The sequence below is a fragment of the Triturus cristatus genome, chromosome 7 (genome assembly GCF_964204655.1).
Source record: "Triturus cristatus chromosome 7, aTriCri1.1, whole genome shotgun sequence".
Taxonomy (NCBI): domain Eukaryota; kingdom Metazoa; phylum Chordata; class Amphibia; order Caudata; family Salamandridae; genus Triturus; species Triturus cristatus.
Window position 1 is genome coordinate 253,130,293 of NC_140590.1, and position 16,149 is coordinate 253,146,441.

The 16,149-nt window shown below is 41.8% G+C and overlaps 1 protein-coding gene across 1 annotated transcript in view; it reads left to right on the forward strand.

The window, feature by feature from the left end:
- The window catches only part of C7H19orf81 (chromosome 7 C19orf81 homolog), a 565,104-nt gene that overhangs the window by 221,777 nt on the left and 327,178 nt on the right, over positions 1–16,149 (forward strand). The window contains exon 2 of the mRNA XM_085614338.1: positions 13,351–13,468. Within this exon, the coding sequence (XP_085470464.1) occupies positions 13,351–13,468 (118 nt within the window). The remainder of the gene's footprint in view (positions 1–13,350; positions 13,469–16,149) is intronic.

Below are 16,149 nucleotides of genomic sequence, written 5' to 3' on the forward strand. Positions count from 1 at the left end.
AGTTCAGACTCGTGCCTTTTGCTTAAATGGTGTAAATCCGTTCAGTAGTTCCTGAGAAAATTAGAGTTAAAAAGATAGATATATCTATGGCCTCGGAGGATCCGCGCATCCTCCCCGCACCCTCCCAAGCACGAGCTGAATGCTAATTGGCTGCCAACACTCTGAATCAGGAAGTGTATCACTGAGGCACAAGAAAACCCCCCAAAAGGCACAAAACGCGACAAGGGGGCAGGGTAGAAACACCCTGACCCCTTAGGCCTGCTCAGGGGGTCCCACAAGGACCCCAAAAGCCAAAAATTATTATTATTTTTTTTAAATCACGGGATGCGCATCCCGCTGCCGACAAAAAAACGTAGCGCGGGCTCCCGTGCTTCGTTTTTATTTAGCCCCCTGGGGGGCAAGTCCCGGGGGCAATATGTATATTATAATGGGGGGCCCAGAGCGGCCCCCCAGCCCTGGGGACCGCCACCCCCTGGGGCTTATCTGAATTATGGGGGGGCTCTCAACCCCCAGCCCCGGGGACCGCCACCCCCGGAGCTTTATTATACATGGCCGCCAGGGGACCTCAGTATTCAAGGGGACTTAATTTCCCAACTTAAAACGCGCCACGGGGCGCGTTTCCACAGTGGTGAAGGTAGGGGGCGGGGCCTGAGGTGATACTGTGCAAACACGCCCTGTGGCGCGTTTTAAGTTGGGGAATTCATTCCTCTTCAATCCAGAGGTCCCCTAGGAGCCAACTATTCCACCAGGTACCTCCACTAAGCGCCATGGAGCTGCGTTGCTGAGTGTTGTAAAAAGGGGCGTGGCCTCTGAACACCTCTCTGCAATGCAGCTCCCTGGCGCATACTGGAGGTACCTGGTGGGCTAGTTGGCCCCCAGGGGACCTCAGGATTGAAGAGGAATTAATTCCCCAACTTAAAACGGGCCACAGGGCGTGTTTGCACGCGTTACCTCAGGCCCCGCCCCCTTCCTTCACCACTGTACAAATATTCCTCTAAAATCAGCCAAACTATGAATTCCGATTTACTCACCTGTTATCAGGAGAGAACCCAGGGCTGCATCTTTTAGACCAGCACTGACCCTGAAAATGAATTCTAAGCGTACTTACCAGTAACTTGTATTTCCTTCTATAGGAATCAATGTTGTGGTTTCAGCAGAAAAGTTTCTAAGTGTCCATTTTTGAAACTTACAAATATTCCTCTAAAATCAGCCGAACTACGAATTCCGATTTACTCACCTGTTATCAGGAGAGAACCCAGTGCTGCATCTTTTACCCCAGCACTGACCCTGAAAAGTAATTCTAAGCGTACTTACCAGTAACTTGTATTTCCTTCCATAGGAATCCAGTGTGTGGTTTTCACCAGAAAAGATTCTAAGTGTCCAATTTTGAAACGTACAAATATTCCTCTAAAATCAGCCGAACTACGAATTCCGATTTACTCACCTGTTATCAGGAGAGAACCCAGTGCTGCATCTTTAAGGCCAGCACTGACCCTGAAAAGTAAGTCTAAGCGTACTTACCAGTAACTTGTATTTCCTTCCATAGGAATCTATTGTGTGGTTTTCACCAGAAAAGTTTCTAAGTGTCCATTTTTGAAACGTACAAATATTCCTCTAAAATCAGCCGAACTACGAATTTCGATTTACTCACCTGTTATCGGGAGAGAACCCTGGGCTGCATCTTTTAGACCAGCACTGACTCTGAAAAGTAATTCTAAGCATACTTACCAGTAACTTGTATTTCCTTCCACAGGTATCCGTTGTGTAGTTTTCACCAGAAAAGTTTCTAAGTGTCTATTTTCACAAACTAAAAATATTCCTAAAAAATCGCCTGTATGACTTAAACGCATTCTTTCAACTGTTTACAGGAGATTGGCCAGTGCTGGATCCAGGATCCACCACTGAGTAAGAAAAAGTAACGATAACACTACTTACCTGTTAAGTGAATTTTCTGCCATAGGATAACATTGGTGATTCTATGTGAAAAATGTTCTAAGTGTCAACTTTTAAAATACAATAATATTCCTTAAAAATAACTACTGTAACCAAAATGCTTTTACTCAACTATTTACAGGAGATGTCCAAGGACTGAATCTAGGATCCAGTCCTGTGGTTAGAAAAGTAATCCATAAAGTAACTAATTGCATTTGACTAGAAATTCACATTGAGCTCAATGTTGCATTGTGTTTGAAATTGTGTTGCCCACTGCAACAACTGTAACTACTGTACTTAAAAGTCTATTGCCTATTTGCAAAGTATTTAAACTAAAGTAATTCATTCTGAGAAAGTATATTTTGTATTGTAATGTATAATTTAATTATAATGTAATTAGAAAAAAATATATCTAAAAATAAATAGTTTAAAAAATGTAGTAAATCAGTATCAAAAAAATCAGTATAGCAATTAATACATTAAAAATTGTCATTTACAAAACCTTTGAAATTCACTGAAAAAAACATAGGTTTCAGGCCTGATATAGTTAGGAATTAGCATTTAAAAAACCTTTGAAATTCACTGAAAAAACCATAGGTTTCAGGCCTGATATAGTTAGGAATTAGCATTTAAAAAACCTTAGAAATTCACTGAAAAAAACATAGGTTTTAGGGGTGTTATAGTTAGCTGGACATTTCACTCGAACAAAACCATTGAAATTCCTCCGATATAGTTAGTTGTACTAACTACATCTCGCACACCCGCAATCCACTGCTGATGATGAAACATATTACATCATTTATGACATGGTCAGTGACATCACTGATGACATCTCAAATGACATCACTAATGACATCACTGATGGCATCATCCACGTGACAATCAGATACACCTCATCATACACTAGTATAACCTTTCATCACTCACTGTAAAATACAGAGTGCCAGATTTAAAACCATTGAAGCACCAATACAAGTTTCTAAACACCCACTCAGTGATTCCTAGATCTATACACACATCTAATCACTTACCTATAGATTCACTCATACATGCTGTCAATGATCAATAGAACACTATCAAATATACTTATACACCTATATCGACATTACACACCAGCACACATCCTAATCACTTATGAAGTCATCCTACTCACTTATGCAAACAATGGATCATACTTACTTTTACTTAGCCATACACTTATAAAAACACCACTTCATCTATTCATATAGATAATAACTCATACTTAGTGTGTTATAAAAACACTATTACAAGTATACAGTTATCCATACAGTCACACATACAATCACTGAGTCTTATGTATACTTATTTATATACAACAACTGACACATACACTGGCTTTTATTTTCCTAGTTTGTTGGACATGTACCATTGAGACATATATTGACTCATCTCCACACCCATAAAGATATTCACTCACCCAAACAACTGTTATAACATGTAGTTTTAACTTCATATACCTACTGAATCAACTATTCACACATCTTTGGGCAGTCACACACCCCCCACCGAACCACACACACATTCACTCTCCCATACAAATACTCAGTTAACTAATCAATAAATAATATAGACTTTCACGTAGCTAGTAACCAACTAGTGCAGCAGTTTACACAACAACTGACAAAGTGATACAGATATTCACACAGTTTAGTCACTATCCAATATATTTAGTGAGACACTATAAATTAGTCAAGTAAACAGTCAATCACACTGCTACTAAATCCTCCATCCAGATATTTATATTTATATATCCACTCATTCTTCAATGCAAATTGCTATATATATATATAGTGGTGGAAGTTATTACAACAATACATATTTAAATAACGAACCAAACCACATTCACTGGATGATGTCATCAGTAATGTCATTTGAGATGTCATCAGTGATGTCACTGACCATGTCATGAATGATGTAATATTTGACATCATCAGCAGTGGATTGCGGGCGCGCGAGATGTAGTTAGTACAACTAACTATATCGGAGGAATTTCAATGGTTTTGTTCAAATGAAATGTCCAGCTAACTATAACACCCCTAAAACCTAAGTTTTTTTCAGTGAATTTCAAAGGTTTCTTAAATGCTAATTCCTAACTATATCAGGCCTGAAACCTATGGCTTTTTCAGTGAATTTCAAAGGTTTTTTTAAATGCTAATTCCTAACTATATCAGGCCTGAAACCTATGGTTTTTTCAGTGAATATATATATATATATATATATATATATATATATATATATATATATATATATATAACCTACTGGCGGTCGCCAGTAGGTAGTTATAGTTAGGACCACGTTTCCATAGGAAATCCGCAACATTCTATTTTGAATAACTTTGGCGCCGGTTGACGAATCCTCGCGAATTTTTCAAAATAGGTGGGGCGCTACGCTCCGCTCCTACCCTGAAAGTCTCAGGGGGATTCGTCAAGCGGGGGCTGAGATAAAAGGGGGGTCCCAAAACGCGTTTTTCCCATGCATTTTTCCATAGGACCTTTAGACACAGCTACAGCCCGAACGGCTGAACAGAATTACTTGAAATTTGGCAGAGAGGTAGTCCTCAGGTCAAGGAAGTGCCTTTTGTAGGTTTGGTGTAAATCTGTTCAGTAGATTCTGAGAAAATAGCCTTTAAATCAATATATATATCTGAGCCAGCTTACGGTGCGCTTACGGTGCGCTTACCGTACGCGTATGGTGGCGTGCGCGAGCGCGATTCTGATTGGCCCTTAGATCTTAGTAAACATTCGAATCGGTCGAAACCAGGAAGCGGCGGCCGCCATTTTCTCTCTCGCACTCTGAGGGGGGAGCTGATAAACAAATGTCAAAAACATATAAAGGGGCTGTTTAGACAGCGCCCATGCACATAACCATGTTAGTTGAGTCTTCAAAGATCCCCCAAGGCAAAAAACGGTAATTTTTTATTTTTCGAAAATTTCGCCGATTACGCTTACCGTACGCTTACCGTACGCGTACGGTAAATAATTATTAAAAAAAAAAACCCCACTCTCTCCACCCCGTGTGCAAATGGCATATAAGAGCACAGCATTTCCCAAAAAAATGTCAACAGATTACCTATCACAAGGAAGCGCATAATATGTCCACCATGTGCGCACGGTGCGCGAAGCGCATCGTGCGTACATGGCCCATCTAGTGTAACGTGGGCGTGCGTGCACGGCACTAACTGCGTAAAGTGGGCGCGCGGTGCGCGAAGCGCACCGCGTGCTCACTGTGCGCGCACGGTGCGTGAACCGCACCGTGCGCGCACGGAACGAACTGCGTTAAGTGGGCGCGCACGCCACGAATGGCGTAAAGTAACTTAGCATTTAAAAAACCGTACAAATTCACTGAAAAAACCATAGGTTTCACACACGTTATAGTTAGGAATTAGCATTTAAAAAACCTTGCAAATTCACTGAAAAAAACATAGGTTTCACACATGTTATAGTTAGCGGAAATGTTACTGATAAAAAACCAATGAAATTCCCCCGTTATAGTTAGTGCAGGAAACTATAACTCACGCGACTGCAATCTTCTGCTGATGACATATGTGTCTTTATGAAAAAAAAATATTTGTAATATATGTATAGCTAACAATTTATGGAAGAAGACATGGGCAAATAAGTGTCTAAATACAGTATTAGCATCAGCAGAGGATTGCGGTCGCGTGAGTTATAGTTTCCTGCACTAACTATAACGGGGGAATTTCATTGGTTTTTTATCAGTAACATTTCCGCTAACTATAACATGTGTGAAACCTATGTTTTTTTCAGTGAATATATATTATATATAGATATATAGATATATAGATATATATATATCTATCTATATTCACTGCAAAAACCATAGGTTTCACACATGTTATAGTTAGCTGGACATTTTACTGATAAAAAACCAATGAAATTCCCCCGTTATAGTTACTGTAGGCAACTATAACTCACGCGACCGTAATCCTCTGCTGATGCTAATACTGTATTTAGACACTTATTTGCCCATGTCTTCTTCCATTAAATTTTAGCTATACATATATTACAAACAATTTTTTTCATAAAGACACATATGTCATCAGCAGAGGATTACGGTCGCGTGAGTTATAGTTGCCTACAGTAACTATAACGGGGGAATTTCATTGGTTTTTTATCAGTAAAATGTCCAGCTAACTATAACATGTGTGAAACCTATGGTTTTATCAGTGAATTTGCAAGGTTTTTTAAATGCTAATTCCTAACTATAACGTGTGTGAAACCTATGGTTTTTTCAGTGAATTTGTACGGTTTTTTAAATGCTAAGTTACTTTACGCCATTTGTGGCGTGCGCGCCCACTTAACGCAGTTCGTTCCGTGCGCGCACGGTGCGCTTCGCGCACCGTGCGTGCACAGTGAGCACGCGGTGCGCTTCGCGCACCGCGTGCCCACGTTACGCTAGATGGGCCATGAACGCACGATGCGCTTCGCGCACCGTGCGCACATGGAGGACATATGATGAGCATCGTTGTGACAGGTAAAATATATGTTTTGTTTAGCTCTGATCAGCCATGCACAAAAGGTGACCTTCGGGCAACTTTTGCACATGGGGTGGGGAGAATGTGGATATTTTTTTTATTTTTTTTATTTTTTCTTACCGTACGCGTAAGCATAATCGGCGAAATTTTCGATAAAATTAAAATTGCCTTTTTTCACTTGGGGGATCGTTGGGGACTCCCTCGACATGGCTAGGTGCTTGGGAGCTGTGTAAACAGCCCCTTTATATGTTTTTGCACTTTGTTTTTCAACCCCCTGTCAGAGTGCGAGAGAGAAAATGGCGGCCGCCGCTTCCTGGTTTCGACCGATTCGAATGTTTACTAAGATCTAAGGGCCAATCAGAATCGCGCTCGCGCACGCCACCGTACGCGTACAGTAAGCGCACCGTAAGCGCACCGTAAGCTGGCTCAGATATATATATTGATTTAAAGGCTATTTTCTCAGAATCTACTGAACAGATTTACACCAAACCTACAAAAGGCACTTCCTTGACCTGAGGACTACCTCTCTGCCAAATTTCAAGTAATTCTGTTCAGCCGTTCGGGCTGTAGCTGTGTCTAAAGGTCCTATGGAAAAATGCATGGGAAAAACGTGTTTTGGGACCCCCCTTTTATCTCAGCCCCCGCTTGACGAATCTCCCCGAGACTTTCAGGGTAGGAGCGGAGCGTAGCGCCCCACCTATTTTGAAAAATTCGCGAGGATTCGTCAACCGGCGCCAAAGTTATTCAAAATAGAATGTTGCGGATTTCCTATGGAAACGTGGTCCTAACTATAACTACCTACTGGCGACCGCCAGTAGGTAATATATATCTATATATATATATATATATATATATATATATATATATATAAAGATTCTGCAGGGGTTAAAACCTCCTCATCAGTAAACATAGATTGCGCTATAGATATAGCCTCAATACGTGTTTCACAACTGGCAGGGCCAGTGGTCCTTAGACACCAATGTTGGTTCAAGACCACTGCGTATAGAACCAGAGGTGCAAATATATCTAATATTTTTACCATACCATGGCGATGTTCTGTTTGCCAAGCACGTTGACGATGCCTTGCAAGCAGTCAAGGATGACTCTGACACCACAAGATTTTTTGACACATTCAATTTCGAAAGAAACACCCTTTTTAGGCACTCGTGAAAGAGATACTCATCTGTATCAAGGAGGATACCAAAGGTATCAGACTTAACAACGCTATCAGTAGCCTATAGGCTAGCTTACCTACAGTGACAACGTTCTAGTGCTGCTTACGTCATCCTGTGGGAGAAACAGTTCCAAAATGTTGTCATGTTTGGCCGAAAATAGTTTCGGACAAATAAGTCCTGGCTCTCAGAACATATGGTCAGACGTTAGAGTTCACCAAGATTCTGCCCACTACTGCGCCAAAATGAGGGTGCCCCCCCACCCCCCATTTGCATCTGCTTCGAAAGGGAGTTATGAGTACGCTAACCAGAGGTTCCATAGAGAAAGGTGTACATTTTAAACAAAGAACAGGCTTCTATTCTCAGTTTTTTCTTCATAGACACGAAAATAAAGGGTTGGCTATCCATCGTAAACCTCTGGAAATTAAACAAGTATTTCTGAAACCAATACTGTTATGTGGTCTCCCTCTCCGACACCACATGACAGCTCCGAATTTACAGGATTCATACTTCCACATTTCCTCCTACGCTTTAAAGTCCTCCCATTTGGCTTCAGATCAACTTCCTGCATTTTACCTACTGCATAGCCCTGAGGCAGTTTTTTTCAGGACGGAGTGTCATCAGGTATTCCCCTACCTCGGCAACTGGTTGACTAAAATGTACCACAGGCATTTTATTCGTCCACGGACACAGAAGCTTGCCTAAAGTTGTTTCACAAACTAGGACTCCTTGTGAATTATCAAAGGCCATCAACTCATCCATCTAAGAAGATTCTGTTCCTAGCCCGCAACACTAGGTACTGTCCAAGACAAAATACATTCTATCTTACACCAAGCAACTAATGCTGTAGGAACTGGCTCTCAAACTAAATAAATAAATAAAGTAATATTTGAAAAAATCATGTCCTCAGCGATCAATATGATCCCTCTTGCACACCTGAAAATTAGATTCTTACAGGAACAGCTACAATACGATAGATTCAAAGAAAAGAATCCTTCAAGGGCCTGGTGAGCTTTGCACGTGTATGATGAAAACTCTAGACTGGTGGTCCCAGATCTCCCTCCTATTAGAGGACCTCACGCTCTTACCCTAAATACCTCACTTCGTATTGACTATGGATGCCTCCTTGGAGAGCTGGGGTGGTCCTCTACAGACCCTACAAATTCAAGGAAAGGGGGTCTCCGCTCCAAAAGAGCATGCATATCAATCGCCTGGAGCTCAAATCCATCTCAATTTGTCTGCAAGCTTTCCTGCCAGTAATAGAAGAGTCAACGGTGTTAGTTCGCACAGACAATACCACCAGCATGCAATGAAGCTGCCTCCACGAATAAAAGTTTGATCGGTCGGCACCAAATATGATCTTCTTATTCTGGGGCAAACTGGCTCTAGATTTCTTTGCAACAAGCGAAACCCGCAAATGCTAATTCTATGCAACTTGTCATCCACATCCAGGATCGGGATGGAATACCTTTCGACACATGGTCTAGGATCTCTGCTTAACTTTTCCCGTTAATACCTTTAATACATACGGTACTCAGCAACAAATAAGCGGAGTGGGGTCCTCTCATCCTGATAGCCCCCACTTCTTTAATGCTTGGCTCCTGAATTCTTTGAATTTAAGGATTTGACTATTACACAAGAGTATAAAGACATTATTGCCAGGTCTCGTATGGATAACACCAAGTCTTACAGACTGAAATGGGAGCAATTCTGTCTCTGGTGCCGTCAAAACAACCTGCATCTGTGTATCTCTGCTTCAGAGCAAATCCTACCGTACTTTCTGTTCTTGGCAAAATCAGGACTGGTATATTCTTCAATTAGAGTTCATCTAGCAGCTATATCTCTATATAGACGCTCCCCTAAATGTCTGTCTCGCTGTTCTACCAGAATTGTATAGCAATTCATGAGAGGCTTCTTTCGTATTTATCCACCTGTTAAGGCTCCACCTCCTGAGTGGCACTTAAATATAGTCCTGTTGCAATCGATGAAGCAACCCTTTGAACAAATACATAGGACTGACATCAAATATCTGAAGTGGAAAGTGGCTCTTCTACTCGCCCTAACTTCAACTAGAAGGGTTAGTGAATTACAAGCGTTCACTATAAAACATCCTTTTCTTCGTTTTACAAATAAATGGTTATCCTCAGGACGAATCCCAAATTCATCCCTAAGGTTCCTTCACAGTTCCATTTAAACTAACCTGTCATTCTCAGAACTTTCTTTTCTGATCCTGCTACACCTGTGGAGCGAACTCTACACACTCTAGACATCAAGAGGTGTCGTAAATTCTACCTACATAAAACTGAGTCTATCCGTAAAATAGATCAACTGGTCATAGCCTATGGACAAAAATTGTCAGGGCACTGTTGTTTCTAAAACTATCATTGCAAGATGGATAGCAGCCACAAGTCAGTTTTGGCAAGGTAGGCAAGCCTTTGACAAAAACAGTTGGAGCGCACTCGAAAAGAACAGTCTCTACATCGGCTATGTTCGCAGGGGTGCAACTGGAAAAATTCTGCAGAGCTGCGACTTGGAAATCGACGCACACGTTCATGCAGCATTGCTGTGTGGAGTCAACGCAGCGTGGTGATGCAGCTGTGGGAGAGGCAGTGCTACGTCATTTGTTTCAGTAAGGTGAGCCTCTTTAATTACATGATTTCTTTTCTGTTTTACATATTGACCTACATTTTGAAATGTGCCATAATTGTTTATAGAAGATGGTATACTTGTTAAAGCTTATGATAGAAATGTTTATTCTACATGTCCATGCGTTTATATGCATATAGTTATACACCAGTGCTTTCTCACAACATTCTTTCTGTGAATACATTTTGATATGCTATTGGTACTACCCACCATCCACTAAGGGTACTTACTTGTTTTAGATTACTCCTTGCTACTCTGATTCAGGCATGTGAATCTATGAAAGATACCCCAATACTGTATAAGAAATAAGTTACTCACCTGTAACTGCAGTTATCCAGTATTGATATTTTTCATAGATTCACGTGTAACCCACCCTCCTCCCAGGAATGGCTCCCCTTATACTTTGGTATTCCTATCTACACTTGTGCTGGAAAATCTGAGGGATTCAGCCTCTCTTGAGAAGGTTCTAGAGGGTGCTGGTTACTGATTGGTTGTACTTAAAGTTTTGTCTTTTTTTAGAAAAGGAGGTAGATAGGCTATTAAATGCATGGTTGCCACCATGATAGCCTATAGGAAGTTTTATTTAATGCTTTATGCATATTACCGTGGGACTCCCACTTCGACAACGGGGAATGATTCAAGCATGTGAATCTATGAAAGATACTAGTACTAGATAACTGCAATTACAAGTAAGTAACTTATTTCATATCAGCAGGTGAATAAGAGGGTGAAAGTAAGAATGGATAGATGGTTGGATGGAAGAGACAAAAAAGCTTTTCTGGGGAGAGTTGTGATGACTTGCTTTGTTTGCTTGGTGCCTTAAAAACTTTGGTTCAAAGTGGGTTTTTTAAATTTTCTGGCTACTTCCGTGAGTACCTATGTTCCTGTGAGGTACTTTTTCCAAGGGAGACATTTCATAAGTTTAGTGAGCTGGGAGAACAAATGATTTGTGCCTCCACGTTTCAGGGCGATCTCTCAGCTATTGCAGAATGGATTTCCGCCAACTGTCTGCAGCTTAACGCAAGAAAGACTGAAGTTCTGTTGGTCGGGGGAGATGAAAAACTATGGAATAAGAACTGGTAGCCCACAACCCTGGGTACTGCCCCCACTTCCAAGCAGTTGGTAAAGAATATGGGTGTCTTGGTGAATTCAGCTCTCAGCTTTCAGGCCCAAACCAAGAAAGTGCAGGGACCTGTATCAGTATTTTGCAGGGGCTCAAACCACTGTTAGGATACTTTGACCCGTCCACTGGGCAGATTATCATTCAGGCCGCTATTTTGTTGAGATTAGATTACGCTAGCTCTCTCTACTTGGGGACCAACAAGGCAGAGATCTCGAGACTACAGAGGGTCCAGAATGCGGCGGCCAGAACTCTTCATGGCCTTCCGAGAACCTGCCCCACCTCTGCTACCATACGCCAACTACATTGATTGTCAGTGGCCAGACGTGTAGAGTTCAAGTCCCTGTGCCTTGCTTTTAAAATCTTGAATTCATCTTTGCCTGGCATTTTAGCTACCCTGTCTCACCCTACATTCCCTCCCGCCCACTCCGGTTGACAGACCAACATTTGGCGGTGGTTCCGAGGATTAGGAGATTATGGCCCGGTGGGTGGGCTTTCTGCACTCGTGCAGCCAAATTATGGAATTCTCTCCCTCTGCCTATTCGTAGTTTGAAAAACTACTTGGCGTTCTGTAAGGCAATAAAGACGTATCTTTTTCCATCACCTTATGGCCCCCGTACCCTTTCTAGTGGTCTCTCCATTTGACTGTGATTAGCGCAGGGACGCCCCTTTGCTGGGGTAGCTGCACGCTCTACAAGCTATTTAACATAACATAACAGATCAAAACATATTTATTCCAAAATACTGATTTACCGATTTAAGATCTGACGTAAATCAGACTGTTTATTTAAAAAAATATATTATTTTATGGCTTTCATGTAAGTGTGACAAAAGGAATAGAAAACATGGGTATGCATAGAGTTTTTATTGCTTGTTTGAAGATCTCTGTGTTACATGTTGAAGTTTATTTGTTCAAAATAAAATAATCTCTTCAGCTAGAGATAAATAGCTGACTGGGCTGAAAACGAATCCTACTGTATGGGGTACCCCTACTATTGGCAAGACTCATGAAGATCATTTTCTTCAATGCGATCATTGGGAAGCATCAATCGAAGGACTCACTGGAAAGCTTAATTGACTCATTGGACAACCTTTTTGTTAAAGGGCCTCAATTAGTGTCTTTGTGTTAGATGAACTCAAAGAGAAGCCTAACTGCTAGTAACGCTGGTCACAATTAGTTTCTGTGGGTCTCTTGAGCAGAGGATACTAGCAGTTTATAGAGTTTGTTATTGTGCCTCTTTGTGTGTAGAACTCATTAGAAAGGCATGCTATTAGCAGGAATCAGTGAGGGATTCACTGTTGCCATGTCCCATCGCCTATCACACTCCTTGTAGAACTCATTGGGGTGTCTTCTTAATTGTGTGACTGTGTTTTTGCAAGCACTGGGGCATATTTACATGGGCTTATCGCCACAGGAACGTCACTTTTTGTGACGCTCCTGTGGCGATAAACCCTTTGCCTTATTTACAAGGCAGCGTTTAGCCACATAAGGTGGCTTAACGCCGTTTTTTAATAAGGCCCCATTTCACGCTACACTTAGCGCGAAAGGGGTGGGCAATGAGGTTAGTGTTGGGCGTTCCGCCACAACACCCCTTGATTTTGATGCTGCAACCTATTTACAAGGGTGGCGGAAAGTTGGGGCAGCTCCAAAATTAAGACCAAAAATAACTTGGTCTTAATATGGTGAAACAAGGAGAAATGGAATATGAAGGAAGCATCGCTGTCGATATTCTTTATCTGGTTGCTTCTCTTACAATTTTTTTTTAATCTATCAGAGAGTCCTGGTCCTCCTTGAATTCAGGTAGCCATCTTGCTACTGAGGCTCAGTAGAGAGCCTCTGTGTGTGAGATTCTTGTGACTTCACTTCCAGTCTGGCTGTAAAAACTGCTGCTCATTTCTGTGTGACACGTTTATATCAAAAGATCTTTTTGTTCTAGTCACCTTTATTTTATTTTTTTGTCTAGATCTCAGGCAAGACCCCAGTACCAGTGCCAGTACAGGCAAGGTCCCTGCAAGCCTCAATCTTCTTTCTGATACCATCCACGCCAACAACATAGGGAGATCCTGCATCCTTAAATCCACGTAAGTCAGCAGCTCTTTCCACCTGCTCCCTAACCTTCTTGGGCCTCATTTATGAAAAGTGTTGTATTGCTGCGGGAAAATAGAGATGCAACGCTTTTCAAAACGCCATCCTTGCGCCACCATGGATGCGCCAAATTCACTGTACGGTGCTCCATGTCCCAAGGATTTACAGATACGTAAGTAACCCTGACGTATCTGTAGGTGCAAAAAATGGTGCATTGCTAGAGTGTGTCTGAATATGCACAACTCCAGCAATATGTCATTTCACATAGGGCAAGCCCAATGTGAAAGGCACTGCGTCACCCCTTACGCCTGCTTCAAGAAAGCGTAAGGATTTTACGCACTGACGCTGTGGAAGTGTCATAGTAAAATCTCATAAATTTCACTACGTACCTTCTGCAGGGCTTTTTTGCGTCGTAACGCCCACTCTGCATACATTCTACCAGGTATAATGAAGAGCAGGGTTTACAAAGTCACGCATCTGCCTAGATGCGTCACTTTGTGAATAAGGTGCAGCGTGGCGCATTTATTATGCCGCTGCAGCATCACAAAAAGTGAAGCAATGGCAGCGTAAGAGCCTCTTAAAAAGGCCCCTGGTGTCTTCCAAGAACATGCTGTCCTGGGCTTTCTTTTTGAATTGCAGCTGCTTCCAGAATAAATGCCCCAGAGCCCAAAAAAGGCCCGGATTATGTATCGGATGAGTGTGTTGTCAATAAACATATTGGATGGTGACTGTGATAAATCACCGACAGATGCATCATTGAGTTTCTTCTCAATTCAGTCGCAATCCACCACTCTTCCCATCATCTTTGCCACTCTCATGTTTCCCTCTCATTTTATCATAGGAAAATAGGTTATTCTAGGTCCCTGTGCTTCCTGAGCCTCCGTAAGAGTTGTGTGTTAGACACGAGTGAAATATTTCCTGCCTGGTAGAACACTTTGGGAAAATTAGTTGAAAATTCTGTGTTCCAAGCATAATAGGCGTAATTGATAATTCAGATTGACAACTCAACTGTGGGTTGGTAGGTTGTCCCACAAGGTAGTTTTGAAAACCTTTAGTTGTAAATGCTGCTTTTGGTGAAGACTTTTTCATATGGTGCTCACAAACCAGTCTAAGAAAACAGTTTATGGTGTAATAAAGCAAGAGAATTGTATTTGCAGACAAGACCACCGCATGTACACCATGCAGTTGTCTCTTTCATCATACCAGGCTGGAAACTTTTGGAGAAATCAACAGTCATCATGTAACTACTTCAATATTGCTAGCTTACTGACATTATTTTTCAACCAAGTATGTATCGGAAAGTATGTTTTTGAACTTATAATGGCTTGAATCTATGAACGACACATGAACTCCTGGTGAGTATTGGATTTATGTAAATGCTTAAAATATTTTAGTTATTCTTTTTCATCATATATTTATTCATTCTTATAATATTTATTTTATTTTCTGAACTGCATGGCCAAGGTTTGTGCAAGAAAGATGACTGACTGTATGCCAGCTAGAGCTTTATAAAGCACCCAGTAAAATTGATCATGAAATGAGGATTTTAAACAATAAATTTTCAAATCAGACGGTCTTCATTGATAGACATAAACATTAGAACGTTTCCCACAGTATGATGGAACACAGGAACGCTTTAAATCCATAATGATCGAAGTGTGTGAACAACACAGTATTTACATTTTTGCAGACCAGCTCCTTCCTATGCCTATCAAAAGAAACAATTTTTCCGAATTTTCAGCTGTTTCAAATGATAAAACTGGGAAACAATGCTTGCACTGCACCACCTAGAATGCATTCTGTAGGTGTGCCCACTGTGGTTCCAGGCTGAGCTTCATAGCTTAGTACAGCAAACCTAAGGTAAACTTCCCCAACACTTGGGCTGGTGAACCTTGCTCTGGGATCTGGATACCAAATGAGGATCCACGGACTGTAAAACAAATAAATAAATAAATAACCACTGACTGCTCAATGCCAAAAAGTTTCTCTAAGTTCTATTCACTGCGGGGGTTGGCTACCTTTGGCAGGCTGGCCACAGGGCCTGGTAGGAGGCCAGGCCTTGCAGCCATCCCCCAATCCAAAGGCCGTGCGCAATGGGGATAGACATCCAGCTGAAACTGCGTGCCTGCAAAAGGTTGGTTGTTGGGCCTGGCAGGAGGTCATTTACAGAGGTCTACCCCCACTTCGCATGGCCAAATCTGCAGTGCTACAGCTGTCTGTGGCCATCTCCTCCTGCATGTGGCCATCTCCTCCTGCTTACACCGGGTTTGGTTGCCCTGAAGTCAACGCCCACTGCTGAAGGCTGTGCATAGCTGGGGTTGGTTGCCTGTGGTGGGTACGGAGGATTAATTGGATGGAGGCCAGTTCCTGTGATCTACCCAGGCTGCACATACCCATGCTGCACATGTCTGAAAGATGCACACAGTGGAAGTTGGCCTCCTGCAGCGGGTTGAGAAAAGGACTTGACCAGAGGCCATGCCCTGCTGCTAACCCTTACTGAGCAATCCCTCTCACTCGCTTCCTATTTCATGCTCTATCTCATTAACTCTTTCAGACACTATATCATTTACTCATCTCTTCTGTTTTTCCATTTTAAAGATTTGTTTAGTTTTTCCCCCTATTTTTATTCGGCAATACAAAATAAAAAATGCAACATGAAAATGGGAAACAAATCGGT